Here is a 12904-nt window from a genome sequence, read left to right as displayed (position 1 = left end):
ATCAGCACCACTGGCAGCAGCTCCCTTCCCTATTAGGAAGGGACCACAACGCCTCCTCTCTCAGTGGGATGAACAGAGGCTTGGGATCAAGGTCCCTGCTTTTAGGGATGAGCAGTAGCATCAAAGAACTGCATTTCTCTGCAGCTCATAGTGGTACATAGGCAGAGAGAACTGTGTACCTTGTCTCCTGGGGCCCTAAGTGTTAGGACAGGAGGGGACTCTAAATGTCAGGATCCCAGGGCTGCCCTTACAGATCACCCTTTTTGGCCCCCTCCATGGACCAGGGGCCAGCGCTCTATGATGCGTGTGGGCCAGTCTACTTGCTTCATCCCAGCATTACTGACTTACTAGCTGTCTTGGAAATCTGCTCACAGTGCTAAGAAATCTAATCACCAAAGTCCTGGTGTGATTCTTGTTCCCAAATGTTCCCTAATTATAATTGAAGCAATTATCATTTCTCCTCCTCATAAAAAAAGCTAAATGATTCGTAGACACATTGGTGAATTTATTTCATTGAGCCAAAGAAACACACTGTGGGCTATCATTCCTTTTATTTAATAAGAAGGACATTTGGTACTTTGTATTTTCCTGAGCGTGCGCCTCAGACAAAGCTGCGTGGGGCAATCAGCTGTCTATTGGAGGCCTTCTCCTTTCTGAGGAAGCGTGCTGGCAGTTCCAACCCAAAAGTAATTTACAGTTATTTCAAGTACACAGTCCTTGAAATGTAAATGGAAAAGATAAATATTTAATGTGTTCTGCTCTTCATAATAGTGTACATGGCTTGACAGATAATTGTCATTCAATATAAAGCTATATAGATGCTTAACAAAATCAAGAACTGAGGAATGTCATTTGAATGCCTTGACATGTCTAAAATCATACACAAGGACAGAAGATGGATTATCTTTTTCAAACATAGCATTTCTTCATTGTCTTATAACTGTTCAGGTTTTATAAGCTGGGAAGCTAGTGGTGAGCTTAAATGCTGACTAAATCCTAAATTTACTATTTCTAACAAACACTTTCCCCCAAACACACTGTCCTGGAGCATCCCACACCCACTTGGCTTGTTTTCTATTTCTTTGGAACCACTCCTCCCTCTTGAACCATCACTGGATCTCGTTGGTAGTTTCCTTCCTCCTTCTTGGCTTTAGAAAGTTCTATAGCAAGTAACCTTTGCCTTGTGCCTACAAAAAGAGCAGTGGAGTGGGAGAGGAATGCATGCATGTGCCCACATGGGGCATCCATTAGGAGGGCTTCCTGTGGCACCAAAAAGATTGTTCAGGCTTCATTCTGAAGACAGATTTAGATCCAGGCGAATTCCAATTGAGCAATGATATGATCACATTTGCCGTTTAGTATAATCATTTATGACCATTGTCTTAGAGACCATACACATAGGGAGAAAAACTGGGGACAGGTGTTAAGCCCCTAGGTTGATGGGATATTATAGAAGGTGTGCCTGGTGCAGTGGGAAGATCCTCCGTGCCAAATTCCATAGTAGCATTCCCTGTGTGCCTGGCTTTGGCAACACTTTCTATCTCACCCCCAGCTCTCTAGCCAGCTCAACCCCTGTTTCTTCCCAAAGGCCTGGCTTGAGATCTTCTCCCTGCCTTGAGTTCTGTCAGTCCTGAATGGCAGTACATGTCTACTTGCACCCGTATCCAGACAAGGCCTGAGGAGGGTACCTTATCAGTGGGCTCACAGCCATAAGTACCTAAGTTCTAAGCCCTTCAATAGAGAATGCAACAGTTTTGCCATTTCACCAAGGACAGTTGGCATTACAGAGCTTGGCAAGGTCACCATGGAGCCTACACATTAGTCAAGACGAACCCTTTAGAAAGTCACAAAGAGAATTGGATATTAGTCATTCTGAGATCCAATGTCATACAGTTATTAAACATGTGAGACAATATGTAATGCTGTAGAAAAACACTCACAAAGTGTTACATACAGAAACAACTGATCATGCTTACATATGGACATGCCATGTGTATAATGCAGAGTTCCTCTTTGTGCATATATTTGATATTGATGTTGTAAAAACATGTATTCATAGAGGAAAACTGGCAGAATAATGACTGAAATGTTGACAGATGTTACTTCTGGCTTCCTTAGATGCTTTCAGTTTTCCACAGAGAAAATGTGTTTGGTATAAGTTAAAAGAAAAGTTTTTAAAATCAATTCCATCAGCCAGCAGTTTGTTGGCACTCTGATCTGTCCCTGCTGTTTCAGTAGTCCCCACACTTTCACACCACCTTCCAGGCCTCCTGAGGTGAGCCTGTGCTACCATCAGCACTCTAAGCCCAAGCCTGCCTGGGGCAGGGAAGGTCATTCTCTCATCAAGTTTACATTCAAGCATGGAAGAGAAGCGGATCTCAGAAACATGTTGCCCATGTTGCCTCTCTCAAGGCAGATGCAATAGATTCCCCAAAAAGCAACATGCATGCATTTTCCTTCCAGTGCGCCCAATACACTCCTCCATGTCCAGCCCTGCCATCTCCATCCACGAGGTGGGTCATACTGGAGCCACCAAAACTGAGAGGAGCGGGATCACCAGACTGAGGAGTGAGATGAAACAGGTAAGAAGGCCTTAGCATGGCAGCCACATGGGGCGTGTAAATGGTTCTTGTGCCATGGCTCAGCTCTGAAAAGCAAGGGCATGAAGCTTTGGCCTGCCCTCTGTAGAAGTCGTGGGGTCCAAAGATAGCCCTGTAGCCCAGGTAGGTACCCCAAAGCCATTTGCACTCACCAATGTCTAGCCTTCATGTGATGTTACAAGTACATACATCCTGGAATACTCCCTTGTCCATATGTGTTTCTGTGTTATTTAAAAAGTAGAGTGCTGGGGCTTGAGGGATGGATCAGGAGTTCGAACCCCTGGCTGCTTTTGGAGAAGACTTGAGTTCAGTTCCTAGCACGAGCATGACAACTAGCTGTCTGTGACTCAAGTTCCAGGGGATCTGATGCCCTCCTCTGCTCTCTGCAGACACCAGGTACACAGGTGGTGCACATATAACACATGTAGGCAAATACATATACCATGAAATAAAAATAATTTGTTAAAGTAGAATAATGTCAGAAGAGAGAACTATTTCTCCATCAAATGTGTTCTTCATCTGAAATAGCAAGGGAGATGTGGAAATAGACTGGAATAATTATACCTGTATTTACCACCAGCCACAGTTGTCTCTTCGTTTTTCACCCTAATTTAACTCACAGTAGAAATCCTTTTGAGCTGACTGTCACAGGTCTGCAACTCAACACCTTTTCAGTCTTGACGCATCTAATGCTGTGTTAGGACATGACCGTGACCTATGCTGAGAAAATCTATTTATATACCAATCATGCTGCCTCACTTGCTTGGGTCTGTGACAGGGAGTGGCCAGCCCCTGAGGTGCGATCAGCATGCTCTGGCTTATCAGAGTGTGAGAGAAGCAGCGGGGCATTCTTAACTTGAGGTGGGTTTTTACTTTCTGATGTTTTTACTTTCAGATGAATAGGCAAGCTAGTGCTGATGAGCAGGTGAAGTGCCTTGCTTTGTTTCTCTGTCTCTGTGTTAGCTGTACACTCTTTCTGGCTTGAACATGGAAATCGAGGCTGTAAATATAGAGTGCGGATGTGGGTGCGATGGCACAGTAACTCAGGTAGCCCCAGAGCAGGAGAAGCAGATAAGAAGGTGGAAGAGAGGGCCTTGCCCTTTGCCTTCCGGTTAGGATGGCCAGTTAGCTCATTTAGTGCAGAGTGCTGATCACAAGAATTGCATTTATCAAACTCGGCTTTTGTAAGGGTTCTTTGTGAAAGAGAAAGATGGTCCAGGCTCTGGCTCCATCACCATTTCTGTTCAAAAAGAGGGGAATGTGGTCAGTGATATCATCAGTAGAGAGAATAAGACAATGCTACCAGTTCTGCCCTCAGCCAAACCTGGGAGATTGAAGCCTGGAAAGGAAAGTGTCAGGGCACACTGTACAACACCTCATGACATACTCCTTCCCTTGAGAAGGAAGTAGATGTGCTTTTTACTTTTATATATATTGAGATGGGGATCTCCATGCTGCCCTGGCTGTCCCCAAACTTCGGGCTCCAGGAATCCTCATTCCTCAGCTTGTTGAGTAGCTGTGAGTACAGATGCACACTCCCACATCTGGTTTTTGGATTCGTATTTCTAAGGCTGTGATGTCTCTGTGACCAGGAAAGAGTAAACCGTGTGATGGCAGGTGATGCAGAGTGTAGACCATACAGAGTCTCTCCTCTATGCTCCTTCCGAGGAAGTGATTTTCCAAACATCTTCCTTTGTCAGCCACTCGGTGGCACCGTCCCTCTGGTTACCCACAGCTCAAAGGCCTGATCCTGGGTGAACATGGATGGCTTCTTCTTGCCTGTGACAGGGATGATATGATTACCTTTCTTTTCTGTTGTGTTTATAACCAGTCAGCCAGTGCCAGCTTTGTAGTTGCCTACTCGTGTCAAGAAAATGTTCTCTGGCCAAAATTTAATGGGTGTCAATGGTATAACTTTCTACTCTACTCTGTTTGCAAGCATACCACAGACACAGAACAGTATGAAAATTGAGGGTGCCATCGAGAATCTTAGATGAGGAAAGATATATATGGCCAATAGTCATCAGTATGGTCTATTGTTTACATTTAAGAATAATCTGTGGGATTCCTGTTGGATGGCTAAAGTTAGCTAAAGTAGCTAAAGTTAGGGGTCTTTTGATCTCTATAGATGTTTACAGCACAGCATAAAATGTTCACATGGCATGACTGTGACTTTGGAACCTGTGTTCTACTTTGATTAGGCCTGCTCGACAAAGGAAAAGAACCTGGCAGCACTTAATCTCTAAAGCCAAACCAGGCTGCAAGGGAGCAGTGGGTCTGCCCACGTCACTGCTGTGCAGTGAGAAGTCCTCTAGGTCTCCTCACTGCCTTCAGTCTCTGTTTTTCATGCTGCTCTGTTCCTTCTCAACTACTGGTGTGTCTTGGTGTCACTGCATGTGACCCAGTCTATTCTTTTTCTTTTGTACTTCTTCCCTTTGGGCCAGGCTGTGTCCAACAGTTGCATTCTATCAAGTCTGTGGTAAATTTGGGTTGGCATCTCACTCCTCCATGCCTTACTCCTAGCCTTACCCATGCTCCCACCTCAGCCACACTTATGTTTACGGTGCATGTATGCGTGTACACATGTAGTTTTGGCCGTGGAACTGAGGTCCTCACATGTTCTAAGCATTCTAAGCAAACATTCCAGCCCTGAACTTCAGCACACCCCTCATCCCTGATTTGTGATGGTTTGAGTAAAGGTTAAGGCAGTGGTTCTCAACCTGTGTGTTGCAACCCCTTTAGGGGTTCAACTGGCCCTTTCATGGGAGTCACCTACAACTATCTGCATATCAGATATTTATATGATTCCTAACAGGAGCAAAATTACAGTTATGATGTAACAATGAAAAAAACTTTTATGGTTCACAACATGAGGAACTGTATGAAATGATCACAGCATTAGGAAGGCTGAGAGACAGACACTGGGTTAAGGCTATTCAGTTAATGGTGGAGGTATTTTCCAACTATAAGTTTGAGAAAATTCTAGAAAAGTCTAGATATTCTTGAACTAAACTTTATTTTCTATCTCATGCTCTTAGATCTTGGCTTGTCAAACCCCTCAATACAGTGTGGGTGAGGTGTGCTTACCTTATCAACTCCTAGGAGTTTCCAGAGTTTTGAAAACACTGGTTCCACCCATTTCTCATTTGTTTTGCAGTGCTGAGGATGGAAGTCAGGGATTTGCACATCTAGACAGGCACTCCATCACTGACCCCATTCCCAGCCCAGATGCTTTTTTATTGAGTGTTGAGCTCCTGCTCCTCCCACCCCAGGCTAACCACCACTTTCTACTCTCCTGTCCCAGCTGAACACGTGGCCCTAGCTCATGTGGAGGCCCAGGAAATGTTCTAATTGCAGAGGCGAGTCTGAATCTGCCTCCCAAAACCAGAAGGAGAAAATCAGCTGAGTCACTGATGAGTGTGGCTGTAATTACTTTTATTTGTAGCTAATTGTTGCCTTATTTAAATGGCAGTAATGAGCCCAGCAGAATAACCCAGCCTAACTGCCTTTTCAAAATAAGATCTGTTGAAGTCAAAATGAGTTCAGAGAGAAGAATCCCACCCCCTACCCTGCTACTGTGCTTAATATTTGGATTTTATTTTTAAACCTTTAAATTTGATGTTGCACATTGTGAAATGAAAGTGCCAAATAGTCCAAACCAAAACATCCGTAAAGATGCATGCGAGCTCTGCTCCTGAGTGCTCGGCAGCCCTGCAGCACTTGTCTTGTGGAGTCTAGAGAAGTCGCCTCCCATGAGGAAATGGAAAGAAGATATTACCCTGAAACCATGGTCAACAAGTTCAAAGTGAAGGCTACCATAGCCTAGCCTTAGAAGAAAACTCAGGATCAAGAGCAAGACAGCAGAAATCAAGACTGAAAAGCATAGGCAAAGAACAAAAAAACCAAAGACCCCCAGTGCTGAGTATGAATTCTTAGTTGATCCTTTCTTTCTCATTGTATATATATGGCACTCTCTGTGGTATTTATCCTCTGGGTAAGTGACAGTCACTTCTCTGTGGCGCTGCTGAAGTAAAGCAGGCCCTCAGACATTAGTCTCTGCCCCAGGTTGTCCTTCCTATCCACCTCCCTTTGTCTGAGACCACCTCTCCAAGCTCTTAGAGCTTGTTTCCCTTAGACAGGCTTTTCCTGCCTGGCTAGTGGCCTTTATGGTGACAGCTGCCCCCTGAGCATTCGTCACAAGTGACGGGACTCTCAGGCTCAGGCATTTCTGTGTCTTCACCAAATGAATGGCTACCGACAGCACCCCCAGGGAGGTTATGTCCCTAATCATGTACAACTGGAACAACAAGTGGTGCTAGCATAGGGCACAGGCAGCCCAAACCTGGGTGCTGTGGTAGCTGCTCTCGAGCTTGGCTCCAACAGCCGAATGGCAAAGCCCACACTTGTGCCTGTTTGGTCTCTGTCCTGTGAGCTCAGGGTCCCCTGGTGTTATACTGTTTCTTAGGTCTTGAGACGAATTAAGCTACCAAGAAAGCATGGAAAATTAAACCCACCATCAAGTAGCTGACAAAGAGAAGTCAAGAACCCCTATGCCCTTGGCTGGGTAACATGTGGAGGGAGATAATGATGAATTTGCTGATCTGGCCTTCCAAGTGGCCAACTTTCCTCTGGGGCACCTGCTACTGAAGGCCATTTGGTGTCTGTTTTGCAGAGGTCCAGCACCCCATCCTCCCCGACAGGCACATCATCTACAGACTCTGGAGGGCACCACCTGGGCTGGGGAGAGCAGCAGGGCCAGTGGCTGCGCCGGAGAAGGTTGGATGGGGCCATCAACAGGGTCCCCGTGGGATTCTACCAGAAAGTGTGGAAGATCCTTCAGAAGGTGAGGTGGATGCTGAGGGGACAGAGACTCTGGGGACAATGAGCCTGACCCTGCCTACCTTCAGAAAGCACAGTGGCCCTGCCAAGTACCAGGGAGCAGATGGCTATAGGACACACAGCTCCAACGTTGAATGGCTCTGCCTTGACACTATGGCGTCTAGGGCTAGGTGGCTCTATAATAGTAATGTCTTATGCACTGTTGCTTAGGAAGCAGTGTCTGCCTACTGGTTGTCAGTAGCATCTCTTCTCCTAGACATGACACCAAAAAATAATTTCAAGCATTGCCAAATGGCCCTGCAAAGCACAACAAAGTAGCATTCGTGGTTGTGTGCAACCAACTTTGACATAGTTTAGGATCATAGAAAGCTAAAGATAGACAAAAAACAGAGGGTAGGGAAAAGTTTGAACAAAAATGCCACAGAGGACCCGCAGCATTATCTGGGTCTGGATTGGCTGGCTACCAAACTGACAGCTCCTCAAGCTGTCAGCTTGAGCCTGACAGACATGATATCTGAATCATTCGGGGACATGATGGAGGCCCTTCTACCTGCTAAGTGTTCAGGGGTACAAAGAAACAAAATATTATAGCCTGGCCCCAGAAGCCATGTGCCCTGAAGATACTCCCTCCTGCCCATAACTGGAAGATAGAGACCCTAGAGCCCCCACCCCTTAACCAACTGCCCATCACTCCAATAGCAGTGAAATGGGGCCGCGCTTCCCATCTGCCTAGGGGCTGTTAAATTGGAGTTTGTAGTTTGAAACTGACAGGAAATGACACATCCACAGACGGCAGCACACTGCACACCTGAGTACAGGAGCCCTGTCTAAAACACCTGCTGCTAAAGTGGGGGAGCGTGGGAAGACAGGGCCACTTTGTTCTCAACGCCCCACAATCCATCTTCTCCCACATTCATACTCTAGAGTATTCACACACTCCCAGGGCCCCACCAGGGCTTGTCCTGCCTCCCCCGTGGAGGGACAGTGTGCCTCATTGAAAAGCTTTGCAAAGCAAGACAAATTTCCTTTTTCTCTGAACCATTCCTTTTTAGCTCGTTTCACAGTAGGAGAGAACTGCAGTAATCCCGAGTGAGAGCATACTCCAGCTCCTTTGTGAAGTCACACAGCCTGCTGTCTTCTTTCTGCAGCAAGTGCCCAGAGCCCATGCTCTGTGGCCCAAGGCCTTGCTCAGGACAGCTGCCTGTAGAGGCCCGAGGTCCACCCTTCTAGACTTTTGTGTGGAGCCCTTGAACCAGCCAGTGTGAAGGCAGGGCAGCTGCTGCCAACTGGAGGGTAAAAGGTGGCCAGTTAGGATAGGCTCAACTATTCCTCGAAAATCTCCTCAGTCTGTCTGGGGCATTATACATTTCTGGCCAGGCTTCTGCTGGCCCAATACTGAGATGCTTTTATTATGAAAAAGCAGTATTTTATATTGCACCCTGTTGGTATTTATATACATGGGTGTGCGTGTGTGTACATGTGCTCCAGCCTTTTGTGATTGGTGCTTATTATAGAAATCTCGAAAATAGATAGCTGCAAAGAGATGGGAGCATTACTTCACCAGTGGGAGCCATGAAAATCTCCCTTCATTATGGTACCGAAGTGGGTCTGGCAGGCACCAGGGTCCAGTTGGAAAGTACAATGCAGAGCCTCTAGGGAGGAGGACCCAGCAGCTCCCTAGGACAGTGTTCCTGCACCCATCTCAAAGATGCCTGCTGGCTTCCCTAGAATTGTTCCATCGAAAACACAGCCTGTGGGCAGTGAGAACAAGGCTCTAAAAATAACTCTGACAGTCTGGCATGTTCCAGCCCTCGTGCAGATTTCCAGGGCAAGAAAAGTTGTGAGTGTGTATGTGTGAGTGTATGAGCAAGCACACACTTGTGGTGGTCTGGAGTCTGACTGAAATGTCTGTCTTCTGCTTCTAGTGCCATGGTCTGTCCATCGATGGCTATGTCCTCCCATCCTCAGCAACCCAAGAGGTAAAGCGAGAAGACGAGAGCAGCCCAGCCATGGGCTCGCCTCATGGCTGTTGCACTGTGCCTTTCAGCGTTAGTCTATGGAGCGGGCCATCTGTAGGTCTGATCACTTTAACTGTCTCACCCTCAAATTGTGCAAAGTTCCTTCTCCCCTTATTCCCCTCAGCAATAGCATTTATAAACTCTCTGGGCCCTTAAAGCCACACCCAAGCCCTGCTGAGCATGCCCTAGAACCACTCGGGGCCCCTTCAAGCCCAAGCAGCCTTTCCTTTGGTGTATTTGCCCTCCTTGCATTGTGGGGTATCCTTAGCCTTTCAAGCATGAGACACCGTATTAGGCACTTTTAAAAAACAGATTTGTTTACTCTCTCTTTTTTTTTTTAATTTTCCCTGCCTAAGGTACCATTCTTTATACCATAGGGAATTTCTTTAAGAAATAAGAAATGGCCCCTGCTCCCCAAAAGTCACAGTCAAAAGACAGACAAAAGGAACTAGAACAAGCTCAGCTGGCCCTCAGGAAAAAGCAGTCACCCTCTGCTCCGGAGGGCTGCTGGGATAAAATGAAGACAGTGTCCAGGAGGAAGGCAGCCTTTGAGCTGAGCTCCAACAGTGCTAGGGCAGTACTGAAGCTAGGGCTCTGTCCGCCCCATCTTTCACACTGGCAACCTGCTGATCATTTGGTAGATGACCCCTTGTGAGATCAAGTTTGCTGTCCATGTGGAGTCAGTGCTCAACCGTGTGTCCCAGCCCGAGTATCGGCAGCTACTGGTAGAAGCCATCATGGTACTGACTCTGCTCTCAGATACTGAAATGGACAGCATCGGGGGCATCATCCATGTGGACCAGATAGTGCAGCTGGCCAATCAGCTGTTCCTGCAGGACCAGGTGGGTGTGACTGGACCAGAGGTGGGGCAGTCAGTTTGCTATTTCTCCCTGTACATACTGGAGTTTGTATCTAATTGGAAGACATATACTCAAACCAAGAAAATGTCATCACAGATGGTAAATGTGTGTGTGTGTGTGTGTGTGTACAGATAAATAGATATGCAGATAAATAGATTAGATAGATAGATAGATAGATAGATAGATAGATAGATAGATAGATATTGATCGATCATTGGGTTAGGAAATGGTAAAGTTGGCGACTTGGGAAATCTAACAACCTTAGAGAAAGCTGATCTTTATTGCTATAGGTCTTAATCCAGATGCTGCATACCTGGCTCTTGGTAAACTACTTACTCTGTACACAAAATTGAGACAGTAAAAGAAGCGCTCATCTCCAAGAATCAGAACTGAACAGCAAAAAGAGGGCTGTGGATACTTTACCATGCACCCTGTGTCATTGTCATCATGTCACCTGCATTGTGGCTCTGAGCTCCTGCCATGAGGCCTAGCCTGCAGCTCCCAGCCCCTCCTGTAGCCCAGCAGACCACCTCCAACATGCTGAGTCCTTTGTGAGGGGAAAAAGTAGATTCTACTCACTTCTCCCTGCTTTTTCTGGCTGCAGGTGTCATTTGGAGCCACAGACATCCTGGAAAAAGACCAAGCCACAGGAATTTGCCACCTCTTTTATGACAGTGCTCCTAGTGGCGCTTATGGTACAATGACCTACCTAACTAAAGCAGTAGCTTCGCATTCGCAGGAACTCCTGCCCAGTTCAGGCTGCCAGATGCAGTAGGGCTTTACCCATAAACGTGTCCACCCTCTGAATCTGCCATTTGTAGCCTCATTGGGAACTTTCGTCTGCCTTCCCCCAGAGCCCCTGTTGTGTCACCAAAGCATGCCCCACCAGAAAGCCTCACGGGGAGAGATGACAGCAGTCAGGCTGCAAGCAGGATGTTTAAGCCATAGATAGTGCTGATGAATCTGCTGCTCCCCTGAGAAGCGCCCTGGGATCGTTTTTTAGGTTCATTTCCCTGGAACATTTGTCACAGCATCTGCTCTCATGGACTCCAAAAAGGAACTGGAAATTGGTCTCTGAGTGCAGAGTGAACTGAGAAGCAGCTTAAATTGCCTCTCACCAAACCTCACAGAATAGGCTCGATGAACTAGTGACACATCTTGAAGGTGGAAAGATGCTTCCAGCAACAGTAGCCAGGCAGGCAGACCCTGATGGACACATCTTAACAGATCCAAGCTGTTTACCAAGCTGAAGTAGTCTGCCTTTCTGAAATTTTTTTTTAATGCCCCAGTCTACTCCGGTCACGTAATTCTTCTTTGCCAAAATGGACTAAATTTGCCCTAGTTAACTTTGGCTTACAGTCTTCAGAGGAGCTTGTCCTGACTGTTCAAACTTAAGGGTGTCTTCTCCTACCTTAAGAAAATCCCTTATCTTGCGGAATCCAGAAAACAATAACAACAGAAAAAGTATCTGACTTTTCTGATAGGCAGACAAAGCCTTGTTTTAGGATTGTAGCAGGTAGGGAGTCCCATGGAAAGGCCTGTGTCCCTGCTCCCCCTGAGAGCACTGCCACGCATGCTCAGAGCATGAGTCAGCATTTGCCAAAGACATGAGTGGTGAGTTCCTGCAGAAACAATGCTCCCTTCTTTTGACAGAAGCACTAGCAGGTAGGTATGGTCAGGGCACTATGGCAGAGAAGGCTCAGGCCCGACAAGTCTGCTAAATCTCTCACCAGTGTCCTGGTGAATGGAAGTTCTTTTTAAGCCTTGTCTTCCCTGTGTTCGGACAGGGATGAACAACTAAAAGAATAGTTTCTGTGAGTAATCAGCCCTGAAAGACAACATCCCTGGTGCCCAAGTGTCATGTTCCCATTTGGTTGATAGGTTACAATTTGCAGTGACCTTTCACCTCAGAAATGGAAACAACGCTGTTCCCTCAGCTTCTCAAAGTGTATGTGGAGATGAAAGGAGGATGGTGCTGGAGGTGTCCGGATCCCTCAGAGTGCAGATGCAGGGGATGGCACTTTGTTCTCAAAGCAGAAGATGGCAGGGACAAAAAACATGTATTTATCTGTTTTTTGTGTGCATGCGTGCGTGTGTGCGTGCCACCTGTGTAGGGGTCCCTGAGGAAGCCAGAAGGAAGCACCAGATCCCCAGGGGCTGGAGCTATTGGTACTTTTGAGCCACCTTGACATGGATTCTGAGAACCAAACTCAGGTCCTCTGGAGAGCAGCAAGCACTCTGAACTGCTGAGCCATCTCTCCCATCCTCTTGTATCTTTCAGACATTTTCAACATAATCCAGGCTCAGAGTCAGGTGATTGGCTAACAGGTTCCCTGGTAGAGAATTTTGAACATACAGTAAAAAAGATGCAGGCATAAAATAGTGCCCAGGGCTGCCTGAGAGACGTTGTGGAAGAACTAGAGTCTTCAGACTGGGCCCAGGGCTGACTCCAACACACAGCCTACCCGGGTGTGGCTGTGACGGGAGAAGCAGCAGCTGCTGTTTGGGCTCAAGATGAGACTCTGGCCAAGGAGACGAGCCACAAAAAGCAACTCGCTGCAGCTTCCCAGCCATTCTTTGAAATCTC

General features: G+C 46.7%; 1 protein-coding gene across 5 annotated transcripts in view; it reads left to right on the top strand.

Moving 5' to 3' along the window:
- Phka2 (phosphorylase kinase regulatory subunit alpha 2) overlaps positions 1-11784 on the top strand; it is a 79608-nt gene extending 67824 nt beyond the window's left edge. For all 5 annotated transcript variants that reach the window (XM_052170599.1, XM_052170600.1, XM_052170602.1 and 2 more), the window contains 5 exons: positions 2464-2582; positions 7273-7443; positions 9365-9418; positions 10099-10299; positions 10922-11784. In XM_052170599.1, the coding sequence (XP_052026559.1) occupies positions 2464-2582; positions 7273-7443; positions 9365-9418; positions 10099-10299; positions 10922-11092 (716 nt within the window). In that variant the 3' untranslated portion in view covers positions 11093-11784. The remainder of the gene's footprint in view (positions 1-2463; positions 2583-7272; positions 7444-9364; positions 9419-10098; positions 10300-10921) is intronic.
- Positions 11785-12904: the final 1120 nt, after the last annotated feature.

This window comes from Apodemus sylvaticus, chromosome X (genome assembly GCF_947179515.1).
Source record: "Apodemus sylvaticus chromosome X, mApoSyl1.1, whole genome shotgun sequence".
Taxonomy (NCBI): Eukaryota; Metazoa; Chordata; class Mammalia; order Rodentia; family Muridae; genus Apodemus; species Apodemus sylvaticus.
The sequence above is the reverse complement of the archived record's forward strand: the minus strand, read 5'-3'. Positions and strand labels throughout refer to the sequence as shown.